The sequence below is a fragment of the Staurois parvus genome, unplaced genomic scaffold, assembly GCF_062004578.1.
Source record: "Staurois parvus isolate SC_StPar_1 unplaced genomic scaffold, SC_StPar_1.0 ptg001135l, whole genome shotgun sequence".
NCBI classification, from domain to species: domain Eukaryota; kingdom Metazoa; phylum Chordata; class Amphibia; order Anura; family Ranidae; genus Staurois; species Staurois parvus.
Genome location: NW_028318931.1, coordinates 9,292 through 21,480, shown reverse-complemented (window position 1 = coordinate 21,480; position 12,189 = coordinate 9,292). Strand labels below are relative to the sequence as shown.

Below are 12,189 nucleotides of genomic sequence, written 5' to 3'. Positions count from 1 at the left end.
CAACATTCTCATTGGTTATCTGATCCATGACTCCAGTGCACTGGTTCCTCCTCTTACTTATTTTATTACTTAGATTCCATTATCCCATCTATGAAGAGTTCTGAGATCCTCATGATCTAAAATCAATGTACAACACTCTCTCTCAGAAGCTCAAGGTGGAGTCTACAAAGTGGTGTCAGAGAGTGTTGTACATTTATTTCAGATCATGAGGATCTCAGAACCCTTCATAGATGGGATAATTGAATCTAAGTTATAAAATAAGTAAGAGGAGGAACCAGTGTACTGGAGTCATGGATCAGATAACCAATGAGACTATTGATCACAGAGCTGACAGCAGAAGTGGCTCCATAACTTAGGGCGGTGTCACAGAGCTGCATGGCTGATGTCTATCTCTCAGAAGCTCAAGGTGGAGTCTACAAACTGGTGTCAGACATCAGCCATGCAGCTCTGTGACACCACCTTAGGTTATGGAGCCACTTCTGCTGTCAGCTCTGCGATCAATAGTGTCATTGGTTATCTGATCCATGACTCCAGTACACTTGTTCCTCCTCTTACTTATTTTATTACTTAGATTCCCCATCCCATCAATGAAGGGTTCACCGTATGTCCACCCTAGAGAAAATATTTCTTCTCCCTGGAAGGCCAGAGTAGTATTGGGACAATTTGAGCCTTTCTCCTATAGATATGGGATAGGCAACATAGCCTAAAGTACAGCTATGGGTGAAATTGAAGGGAAGCTTTTTTAGGGTGCTCCTTCCGCAAAGGAAGCAAACATCTGAAAGGACTAGGAATCCTTTGGACCAAAGGGGATTTATTATTCTGCAGTTATGTTGAGGAACCATGAAATGTTCCAAGCCTCTGAAGGGCACTACTATTGTTAACGATGTAAGTGAAACAGCCCTTGTCGGTGTCATTAATGGAATTTAAGAAACCATGTTGAATGTTTCTCCCAGATCCAAGATGGTGAATCCCTTGGGTAGTTACCCATCCTAATATTCCCAATAGGAGTTTGTAGTCCCTGCTACTACAGGAAACATTTGGGTAATCATTTACACCACTTACAGCAGGACAGTAAATATCAGAACATAATTCAAACATAAGACCAACAGCAGGAGGTTTGCTAACTTAATGTGTAACGCAATCTGTCATTAACATTAACAGAGTTCCCTCTGCAACAATCACCAGAAGTTGTAGGAATATGACCACACACTTGGCGCTTGCTAAGTTATGATCTCTTGCAGTTGTGATGAGGAGTAGCTGGACAGAGGAAGAAGATAACAGGCAGATTCATTCTTCACCTGATGGAATCCCTTAGACGTTCAGCAGGACCAAATGCAACACAAGTCGCCAGCTGAAAGGAGGCATTGCTCATGGGAGGTGAGGTGGAACATATAATGGGAGGTTTGGAGATGGTGGGCTTTACCTGGAGCCTTCAAGCCTGGCTGATGGATGATGTATCAATAGTCAGAAGAGCCTGGAATAGACTCCAAGTAAGGCTTGGCAAGATGCAATCCTAGTCTTTGGTACTGAATAGTCTATGGAGATGAGGAATAGCTGGGCAGAGGAAAAGGTTAACAGGATCATTCATTCTTCGCCTGATGGAATCCCTTAGACGTTCATCAGGACCAAATGCAACACAAGTAGCCAGCTGAACTTTAGTGGTACTGTTGAATGCATCCCATAAACAGCAGCAACTCACTGTTGGAAGGCATAGGATTTTGCTTTCTCACCAAACTGAGACTTCTCCCTGGCTGGTGTCCCAGCTACAGACTCATCTGTAAAACTGTCACCCATGAGAGGAGATGAAATGTGGAAAGGAGGCATTGCTCATGGGAGGGGAGGTGGAACATGTAATGGGAGGTTTGGCGATGGTGGGCTTTACCTAAAGCCTGGCTGATGGATGATGTATCAATAGTCAGAAGAGCCTGGAATAGACTCTCCCAATGAGGCTTGGCAAGATGCCATCCTAGTCTTTGGTACTAATTAGTCTATGGAGATGAGGAATAGCTGGACAGAGGAAAAAGTTAACAGGGTCATTCATTCTTCACCTGATGGAATCCCTTAGACGTTCAGCAGGACCAAATGCAACACAAGTAGTCAGCTAAACTTTAGTGTACTGTTGAATGCATCCCATAAACAGCAACAACTCACTGTTGGAAGGCCTACGTCAGCTTAGGATTTCACTTTCTCACCAAATAAAAGACTTCTCCCTGGCTGGTGTCCAAGCTACAGACCTGTCTGTAAAGCTGTATCCCATGAGAGGAGATGAAATGTGGAAAGGAAGCATTTCTCATGGGAAGGGAGGTGGAACATGTAATGGGAGGGTTGGAGATGGTAGGCTTTACTTGGAGCCCTCAAGCCTGGCTGATGTATCAATAGTAAGAAGAGCCTGGAGTAGACTCTCCCAATGAGGCTTGGCAAAATGCCATCCTAGTCTTTGGTACTGAATAGTCTATGGAGATAAGGAATAGCTGAACAGAGGAAAAGGTTAACAGGATCATTCATTCTTCACCTGATGGAATCCCTTAAACGTTCAGCAGGACCAAATGCAACACAAGTAGCCAACTGAAAGGAGGCATTGCTCATGGGAGGGGAGGTGGAACATATAATGGGAGGTTTGGAGATGGTGGACTTTACCTGGAGCCCTCAAGCCTGGTTGATGGATGATGTATCAATAGTCAGAAGAGCCTGGAATAGACTCTCCCAATGAGGCTTGGCAAGATGCCATCCTAGTACTGAGGCAATGTTGGTCATGTGTCATCTCAGATTCTGGCAATGAAGAACACACTTGGGAATACAGTTCAGTTAGTGAATGATGGAAATTACATGTTCAGTCAATGCTCCATAAAAAAGATTAAAGATGAGAATCAAAAGGAAAACAGTTCATATTGTAAAAGCTTTGCCACATTCAGATCACTGATACAGCTTCTCTCCAGTGTGAACCTTCTGGTGACTGATAAGACGTGACTTCCGTGTAAAAGCCTTGATACAATCTGAACATTGATATGGCTTCTCTCCAGTGTGGACCCTCTGGTGTGCTACAAGATCTGATTTATGTGTAAAAGCTTTGCCACATTCTGAACACTGATATGGCTTCTCTCCAGTGTGGACCCTCTGGTGTACTACAAGATCTGACTTCTGTGTGAAAGCTTTGCCACATTCAGAACACTGATGTGGTTTCTCTCCGGTGTGAACCCTCTGGTGTCTGATAAGGTTTGTCTTCACTGTGAAAGATTTGCCGCATTCTGAACATTGATACGGCTTCTCTCCGGTGTGAACCACCTGGTGTCTGATAAGCTTTGCCTTCTCTGCAAAAGCTTTTCCACATTCAGAACAAGGATATGGCTTCTCTCCAGTGTGAACCCTCTGGTGCCTAAGAAGATCTGACATTGCTATAAAAGCTTTATCACATTCAGAACACTGATGCGGCTTCTCTCCAGTGTGAATCATCTGGTGACTGATAAAGTTTTCCTTATGTGTAAAATCTTTGCCACATTCTGTACATTGATACGGCTTCTCTCCAACGTGAATCCTCTGGTGTTTGATAAGATGTGACCTCTGTGTAAAAGCTTTGTCACATTCAGAGCACGGATATGGCCTCTCTCCAACGTGAATCCTCTGGTGTGCGAAAAGCTCCGACTTCCATTTGAAAGCTTTGTCACATTCAGAACACTGATTTGGCTTCTCTCCGGTGTGAAACATCTGGTGATTGATCAGATGCGACTTCTGTGTAAAAGCTTTGTCACATTCAGAACATTGATATGGCTTCTCTCCGGTGTGAAGCCTCTCGTGTACGATAAGATTTGACTTTGTTGTAAAAGCTTTATCACATTCGGAACACTGATATGGCTTCTCTCCAGTGTGAACCTTTTGGTGTGTGATGAGCCCTTTCTTGGCTAGAAAAACTTTGTCACATTCGGGACACTGATACGGCTTCTCTCCGGTGTGAAACATTTGGTGTTTGATAAGCTTTCCCTTCACTGTAAAAGCTTTATCACATTCAGAACAGCGATAGGACTGCTTTCCATGGTGAACCTTCTGGTGTGTGATATGTTTTGCCTCCATTGTAAAACCTTTTCCACATTCCATACAAGAAGTAGCTTGAAATGACTTCTCCTATGTATACATGGGTTGGACTCTAAAGCCGTTGTCACTTCCAGAACACTGAAATTACTTTTCTCATGTCCTCTGAGGCTGGATCAATGTTGAAGGGCATCCAAAAGATTTATGACTTTTAGAACACGGATAAGTCTTGTGTCCTGTGTGGATCCTACAGGGAACTGCAATAAAGACTTTCAGTCAATCAAGACATCCATATTTTCTTTTTTCCAATGTGACTTAGTTGTATTCATGACTGAAAACTTGGTTCATCAATCCTCCTGTACGGAAAAAAAAATATATCAGAATTCTATTTAAAGGGATACATAAAGTTGCATTCTATGTTTAATGGAAAAAAAAACGATATATCACAAACTTCAATAGTGGCTGCAGTCCTATATTGTGAACCTATATACACAAATGAAATTGAAAACCGCATAGACTGCACATGTCATCTGTATAAATGCAAAAAAAAAAAAAAAAAAAGACTACATAATAAAAAGTATAACTCAGTCCCAAAATAACGAACTATGTGCAAAGTGCTGGTGTTCAAATCCTAATTTCATACCTTGACTGGCAATTCTTTCCAAGAAAAGCTCCGCTGTGCTCAAATCAGTGCCCCACATGGACTGACACTCACCATCATCCAATGACCATCTATCTCTGGAATGGTCACACGCGTGCGGGACTATCCCAGTAATCCAAGTGTTGCAGCTTGAAACCAGCTATTCTTGGAATGGTCTGTATCCGAAAATGGATGACCATTCCAAGAATAGCTGGTCACAAGCTGCAACACTCAGGTTACTGGGATAGTCCTGCAAGCGTGAATGACCATTTTAGAGATAGATGGTCATTGGATGGTCATAGAGATAGATGGTCATTGGATGATGGCGAGTGTCAGTTCATGTGGGGCACTGATTTGAGCACTTTTTTTGATGGATGGAGATAGATTGTCATAGAGATAGATAGATGGTCATTGGATGGTCATAGAGATAGATGGTCATTGGATGATGGCGAGTGTCAGTCCATGTGGGGCACTGATTTGAGCACTTTTTTTGATGGATGGTATGGATGGAGATAGATGGTCATTGGATGGTCATAGAGATAGATGGTCATTGGATGGTCATAGAGATAGATGGTCATTGGATGATGGCAAGTGTCAGTTCATGTGGGGCACTGATTTGAGCACTTTTTTTGATGGATGGAGATAGATGGTCATTGGATGGTCATAGAGATAGATGGTCATTGGATGATGGCGAGTGTCAGTCCATGTGGGGCACTGATTTGAGCACTTTTTTTGATGGATGGAGATAGATGGTCATAGAGATAGATAGAGATAGATGGTCATTGGATGGTCATAGAGATAGATGGTCATTGGATGATGGCGAATGTCAGTCCATGTGGGGCACTGATTTGAGCACTTTTTTTGATGGATGGTATGGATGGAGATAGATGGTCATTGGATGGTCATAGAGATAGATGGTCATTGGATGGTCATAGAGATAGATGGTCATTGGATGATGGCAAGTGTCAGTTCATGTGGGGCACTGATTTGAGCACTTTTTTTGATGGATGGTATGGATGGAGATAGATGGTCATTGGATGGTCATAGAGATAGATGGTCATTGGATGATGGCGAGTGTCAGTCCATGTGGGGCACTGATTTGAGCACTTTTTTGATGGATGGAAATAGATGGTCATAGAGATAGATAGAGATAGATGGTCATTGGATGATGGCGAGTGTCAGTCCATGTGGGGCACTGATTTGAGCACTTTTTTTGATGGATGGAGATAGATGGTCATAGAGATAGATAGAGATAGATGGTCATTGGATGGTCATTGAGATAGATGGTCATTGGATGATGGTGAGTGTCAGTCCATATGGGGCACTGATTTGAGCACATTGGAGTGTTTCTTGGAAAGAATTACCAATCAAGATATGAAATCAGGAGTTGAACACCAGCACTTTGCACATAGTTCACCATTTTGGGGCTGAGTTATATTTTTTATTTTGTAATTTTTTTTTTGCATTTATGCACATGCCATGCACAGTCTATGTGGTCTTCAATCCTATTTTTATTGAACATGAATAAATATATCTTATATACAGTATAGAAAGTGCACGCGGTATTTCCAACATTCGGCACAGACAATGGAGTCCTACTTTCTAACATCTAAGCAGTTGTGGCACCGTTACAGATCATACAGAACAATAACAACTTGCTTTGTCTATCGTTTCCCTTTTATAATCAAATGAAAAGAGAAAAAAAAAAGGAACAACCGAGAACAGTTCAACTGTACACAGCAAGTAACTCTCCAGTACATAGATAGCTGACACGGTCAGTGGTGTATTTAGGTTCCATGCTGCCCTAGGCAACACAAAAATTGGTTCCCCCCCATGGAGAGACCCTGACACCGACCAACACCACTGTCCTGCCCAGAGCTGGCCTCATCTGCCTACAACTATCAATCATCCTCCCTGGACGCTCTTGCTCCTCTCTCTACACGAAGAACCAGGCCTTGCCTGTCACAACCCTGGCAAACAGATGACACCAGAAGTCTCAAGAGACGCAGCCGCACTTTTGAGCGAGCGTGGTGTAAAACTAAATCCCTGAAAGACTTAACCCTCTACATATCCACTCTTCTTAAATAGAACTCCAGCCTCCACGCTGCTAAGCAAACCTACTATAAACACTCTCATCAAGACCCTCTCATCCAATCCTCGTCAACTCTTCTCTACCCTTAATTCCTTACTCCACCCCCCACTGCCTCCATCCACCAACTTACCTACTGCACAGGAGATTGCCAGTCACTTCAAGAACAAGATTGACACAATTCGTGATGAGATCTCCAGTGTCAAGCTTCCTCCTCTAACCAACATACCAGGCCCAACTCCAAACTCAACACTCTCCTCCTTCAACCCTGTTACCTCCAAGGAAGTTACCGATCTCCTTTCCAAGGCCCACTTCACCCCGTCCCCTGGATCCTGTCCCCTCGCGACTGTTGCAGCCTCCTTCCTGCTCTATCCTAAACTCTCTAACCCACATCTTCAACCTCACTCTCCATGGGCACCTTTCCCTCCCCACTCAAACATGCACTGGTTACCCCCATTCTCAAAAAACCCTCGCTGGACCCCACATGTTTGAATAACTTAAGACCCATCTCCCTGCTCCAGTTTGCCTCCAAGCTTCTCGAGCGCCTTGTTCACAACCGTATGAACTGCTACCTCACCGACAACAACCTTCTTGATCCTCGACAGTCTGGCTTCCGCCCGCAACATTCCACAGAAACTGCCCTACTAAAACTCACTAATGACCTACTAAGTGCTAAAATCAACGGCCACTACTCCATACTCATACTCCTTGACCTTTCCGCTGCCTTTGACACAGCCCACCACCCGCTCGTCCTCAGTAAACTCCACTCCATCGGCCTCCGTGACTCTGCTCTCTCCTGGTTCTCCTCTTACCTTTCTCAGTGCACTTTCAGTGTCACATACAACTCCTCCTCCTCCGCTCCTCTTACTATTTCTGTTGGGGTACCCCAAGGTTCTGTTCTTGGGCCCCTCCTTTTCTCTCTCTATACCTCCTCCCTGGGTCAACTGATAACCTCCCATGGCTTCCAATATCACCTCTATGCTGATGACACCCAGATCTATGTCTCCACTCCCCAGCGCACCCCCTCATGTATCACAAATCTACTAAGTGACATATCAGCATGGATGTCACATCACTACCTTAAACTCAAGCTTTCGAAAACTGAGCTTGTAATATTTCCTCCCCCCCCGATCCCCCACTCACGACTTTACCATTAAGATCAACAGCACAACCATTGGTCCTTCCCCTCATGCCAGGGTGCTAGGCGTAATCCAAGACTCTGACCTCTCCTTTGGCCCCACATCCACTCACTGGCTAAATCCTGCCACCTCAACCTCCGGAACATTTCCAAAATCTGCCCCTTCCTGACCAATGACACCACAAAACAACTTATTCACGCCTTGGTTATATCCCACCTTGATTACTGCAACTCCCTCTTCACTGGTCTACCGTTACACAGGTTATCCCCCATCAGTCTATTATGAATGCTGTTATAGACTCATACACCTTACCAACCGATCAGCGACTGCTGCCCCTCTCTGCCAATCCCTCCACTGGCTTCCACTCAGTGTCCTCACCCCTCTCTGCCAATCCCTACACTGGCCTCCACTCAGTGTCCTCCACCCCTCTCTGCCAATCCCTCCACTGGCTTCCACTCAGTGTCCTCCACCCCTCTCTGCCAATCCCTCCACTGGCCTCCACTCAGCGTCCTCCACCCCTCTCTGCCAATCCCTACACTGGCCTCCACTCAGTGTCCTCCACCCCTCTCTGCCAATCCCTTCACTGGCTTCCAATAACCCAACATATAAAATTCAAAATATTAACCACAGCTTACAAAGTCATCCACAACACTGCCCCTAGGTACATCTCCAACCTCATCCACAGATAACGCCCAAATCGCCCACTCCGCTCCTCCCAAGATATCTTCCTCTCTAGCTCCCTCATCACCTCCTCCCACGCTCACCTCCAGGACTTCTCCAGAGCCTCTCCCATCCTCTGGAACTCCCTACCACAGCATGTTCGGTCAGCCCCCACCCTGTCTGCCTTTAGGCAATCTTTGAAAACGCACTTCTTCAGGCAAGCCTACCCCACCTCCACCTAAGAACTGTACTTGAATCACCTCCACCAGATCATCCCCTGCAGCTATCACCTTTTGTATCATCTCCCTCTTCCTTTAGATTGTAAGCTCCATGAGCCGGGCCCTCCTATTCCTTCTGTACTGAAATGTATTGTAATTGTATTGTCTCCCTTATATTGTAAAGCGCTGCGCAAACTGTTGGCGCTATATAAATCCTGTATAATAATAACACCCCCCTTCCCCCATGAAGAGAGCCTGACACCGACCAACAACACCCCAGCGCCCCCCACCCTCCCCCGAGAGAGCCTTCCACTACCACCGCCCCCCATACACTGGCAGCCCCCACCCCGTTAAGAGATAAGACACTCACCTTCACAGCTTCAGACATCCTCGGGAACAAGAGTCGGGCTCATGCATACACCATCAAACAGCCCACAGCCTTTCTCAGATCCCACCTGGTCCCCGTGCTGTGTGTATCCCATCTTCCTTTCCTTCTTTCTGAAAAATGCTGCTACCCCCCTGAAAGATGCCACCCTAGGCAAATGCCTTGTGGTAAATACACCCTTGGACACGGTTCAAATAAGCCTGTGTTTATAGGATCATACACCACGCAATGTAATTACCATTTAGTGGGATACAATTGGCTCAGTCCCATTTTAGGGGACTAAAAAAAGATAAACCTGTAAAAGTCTATGAAGAATTAACTGGGAGGGAGCAAGACCTGAAGTATCCAGCCAGTTCTGCCAGAGAGACTTACATTTTCTAGGGGAATTACGATGTTGGTAAGTAATATTTTCACACATTAATGTAGAGTTCACCCGCTCAACCCACTATCATCTGGTGGGAGTATGATGTGATAACCAGAATTGGGCTATTAATTTATGGGCAATAGATAGCAGCCTCACTATTGCTATATGACTTGGAGGTGTAAATAATTCCTCATATACGAAGCCCAAGAGGAACACTGCCGGAACCTGAGTAACAGGAGTATTGAATGCCGACAATAGAATACTGGTAATATCTTTCTAGTATCTGAATCATTTGGGACATTTTAAAAACGTATGTGTCAGATCGCCTACATCACTGCTATATTTAAGGCATAAGGGGGAATCCCTCCTGCCCCAGATGAACAATTGAGTCACGGTCCTTTAAGCTCTATGCAAAAGGAAACAAATGAGAGTTTCTGTGAAGAGGACAGGGAGATGAGCGCTACAAACTTCAAAATCACCTCCCACCACTTGCCTCCTATTTCCTCTGTGTTTATTTCCCATTTCTTTCTACAAGGTAATTGGGCGAGTCTTGGGTAAAAGTCAAAAGACTGGAGTATACACCAGAGATCATGCCTTTCCTACTGGTACCATCCATCAATTCCTGAATCAGTCGTACCCCCTTAAGAAATAATGTAGAGCGAGAAGCTTGAGGTTGAAGCACATGGCGCACTTGTAGATATCTAAAAAAAATGGACCCCTTGGTATGTTAAACTCTTGGTTTGTAAAGTGGTGAAAGATTTTAACACATTTGAAGAATAGAGCTAAGCAATAAAGTGGACACCCAAGGCCTGTCAGCAGTGAAATTCTTGTAATTTAGCTAATTCCACATAGACGGGGCTATGCCATAAGGGGGAGCTTTTCATATAGCCGTACACTAGTCTTTAAATATCACCAGAGGAACGTCCATAGATATATTGTAGGACAACGTGTTGAGATATGTGGGAAGCCCATTTCCAAGTGTGAGAGTGCCGTCAAATCTGTATCTAATGGAAGTAGCAACTGATGGATGGGATCTAACTTGTCTACCAAGTCCTACCTGGTAAGCTGTTGACGTTAGGCAGCTAAAAAATAAAAGAATGGTTCCTGACATTTTTTAGGTTCTTAGTGAGAACAGATCACCAAGCACTAGATAATCATTGCCCAAACCTACAGTTGCAAGAAAAAGTATGTGAACCCCTTGGGATTACGTGGAGTTTTGCATGAATTGGGCATAAAATGTGCTCTGAACGTCATCTAAGTCACAACAATAGAAGAACACAGTCTGCTAAACATAATACTACACAAACATTAGATGTTGCCATGGTTTCATTGCACATAACATGTAAACATTCACAGTGCAGGGAGGAAAAAGTATGTGAAGCCCTAGCTTAATGACTTCTCCCAGAGCTAATTGGAGCCAGGAATGAGCCAACCTTGACTCCAATCAGTGTGATGATATTGGATGTGTTGCTGACAGCTGTCCTGCCCTTAAAAAACACACACCTGTTTTGGGTTTACTGGTTTCAAGAAGCACTGTCTGATGTGAACCATGCCTTGCAGAAAAGAGCTCTCAGAAGACCTACGATCAAGAATTGTTGACTTGCATGAAGCTGGAAAGGGTTACAAAAGTATCTCCAAAAGCCTTGATGTTCATGTGTCCACGGTAAGACAGACTGTCTACAAATGGAGAAAGTTTAGCACTGTTGCTACTCTCCCTAGGCGTGGTCATCCTGTAAAAATGACTGCAAGAGCACAGCGCAGAATGCTGCATGAGGTAAAGAAGAATCCCAGAGTGTCAGCTCAAGACCTACAGAAATCTCTGGCACATGCTAACATTTTTGTTGACACATCTACAATAAGGAAAACATTAAACAAGAATGGAGTACATGGGAGGACACCACGGAGGAAGCCATTGCTGTCCAAAAAGAATATTGCAGCACGTTTGAAGTTTGCAAAAGAGCACCTGGATGTTCCACAGCACTACTGGCAAAATATACTGTGGACAGATGACACCAAGATTGAGTTGTTTGGGAAGAACACACAACACTATGTGTGGAGAAAAAAAGGCACAGCACACCAACATCAAAACCTCATCCCCACTGTAAGACATGGCAGAGGGAGCATCATGGTTTGGGGCTGCTTTGCTGCCTCAGGGCCTGGACGGATTGTTGTCATTGATGGGAAAATGAATTCCAGAGTTTTTCAAGACATTTTGCAAGAAAACGTACAACCATCTGTCCGCCAACTGAAGCTCCGCAGAGGATGGGTGATGCAACAGGACAATGACCCAAAGCATACAAGTAATTCAACAAAACAATGGCTGCAACAGCACAGAATACGCCTTCTGGAGTGGCCCAGTCAGAGTCCTGACCTCAACCCGATTGAAATTCTGTGGCATGACCTTAAGGGAGCGATTCACACCAGACATCCCAAGAATATTGCTACACTGAAACAGTTTTGTGAAGAGGAGTGGTCCAAAATGACTCCAGATCGTTGTGCAGGTCTGATCTGCAACTACAGAAAACGTTTGGTTGAGGTTATTGCTGCCAAAGGAGGGTCAACCAGTTATTAAGTCCAAAGGTTCACCTACTTTTTCCTCCCTGCACTGTTAATGTTTACATGTTATGTGCAATGAAACCATGGCAACATCTAATGTTTGTGTAGTATTATG

The 12,189-nt window shown here is 44.5% G+C and overlaps 1 protein-coding gene across 1 annotated transcript; it reads right to left on the bottom strand.

Moving 5' to 3' along the window:
• Positions 1 to 464: 464 nt before the first annotated feature.
• ZNF23 (zinc finger protein 23) lies at positions 465 to 4,743 on the bottom strand. The gene has a single exon (XM_089659214.1). The coding sequence runs from the start codon at positions 4,087 to 4,089 to the stop codon at positions 2,914 to 2,916; it is 1,176 nt and encodes a 391-aa protein (XP_089515340.1). The 5' UTR covers positions 4,090 to 4,743; the 3' UTR covers positions 465 to 2,913.
• Between the last annotated feature and the right edge of the window lie 7,446 nt (positions 4,744 to 12,189).

Coding starts and splice junctions, on each gene's coding strand:
- ZNF23 (XM_089659214.1), bottom strand. CDS start 4,089: ATGGAATGTGGAAAAGGTTTTACAATGGAGGCAAAACATATCACACAC.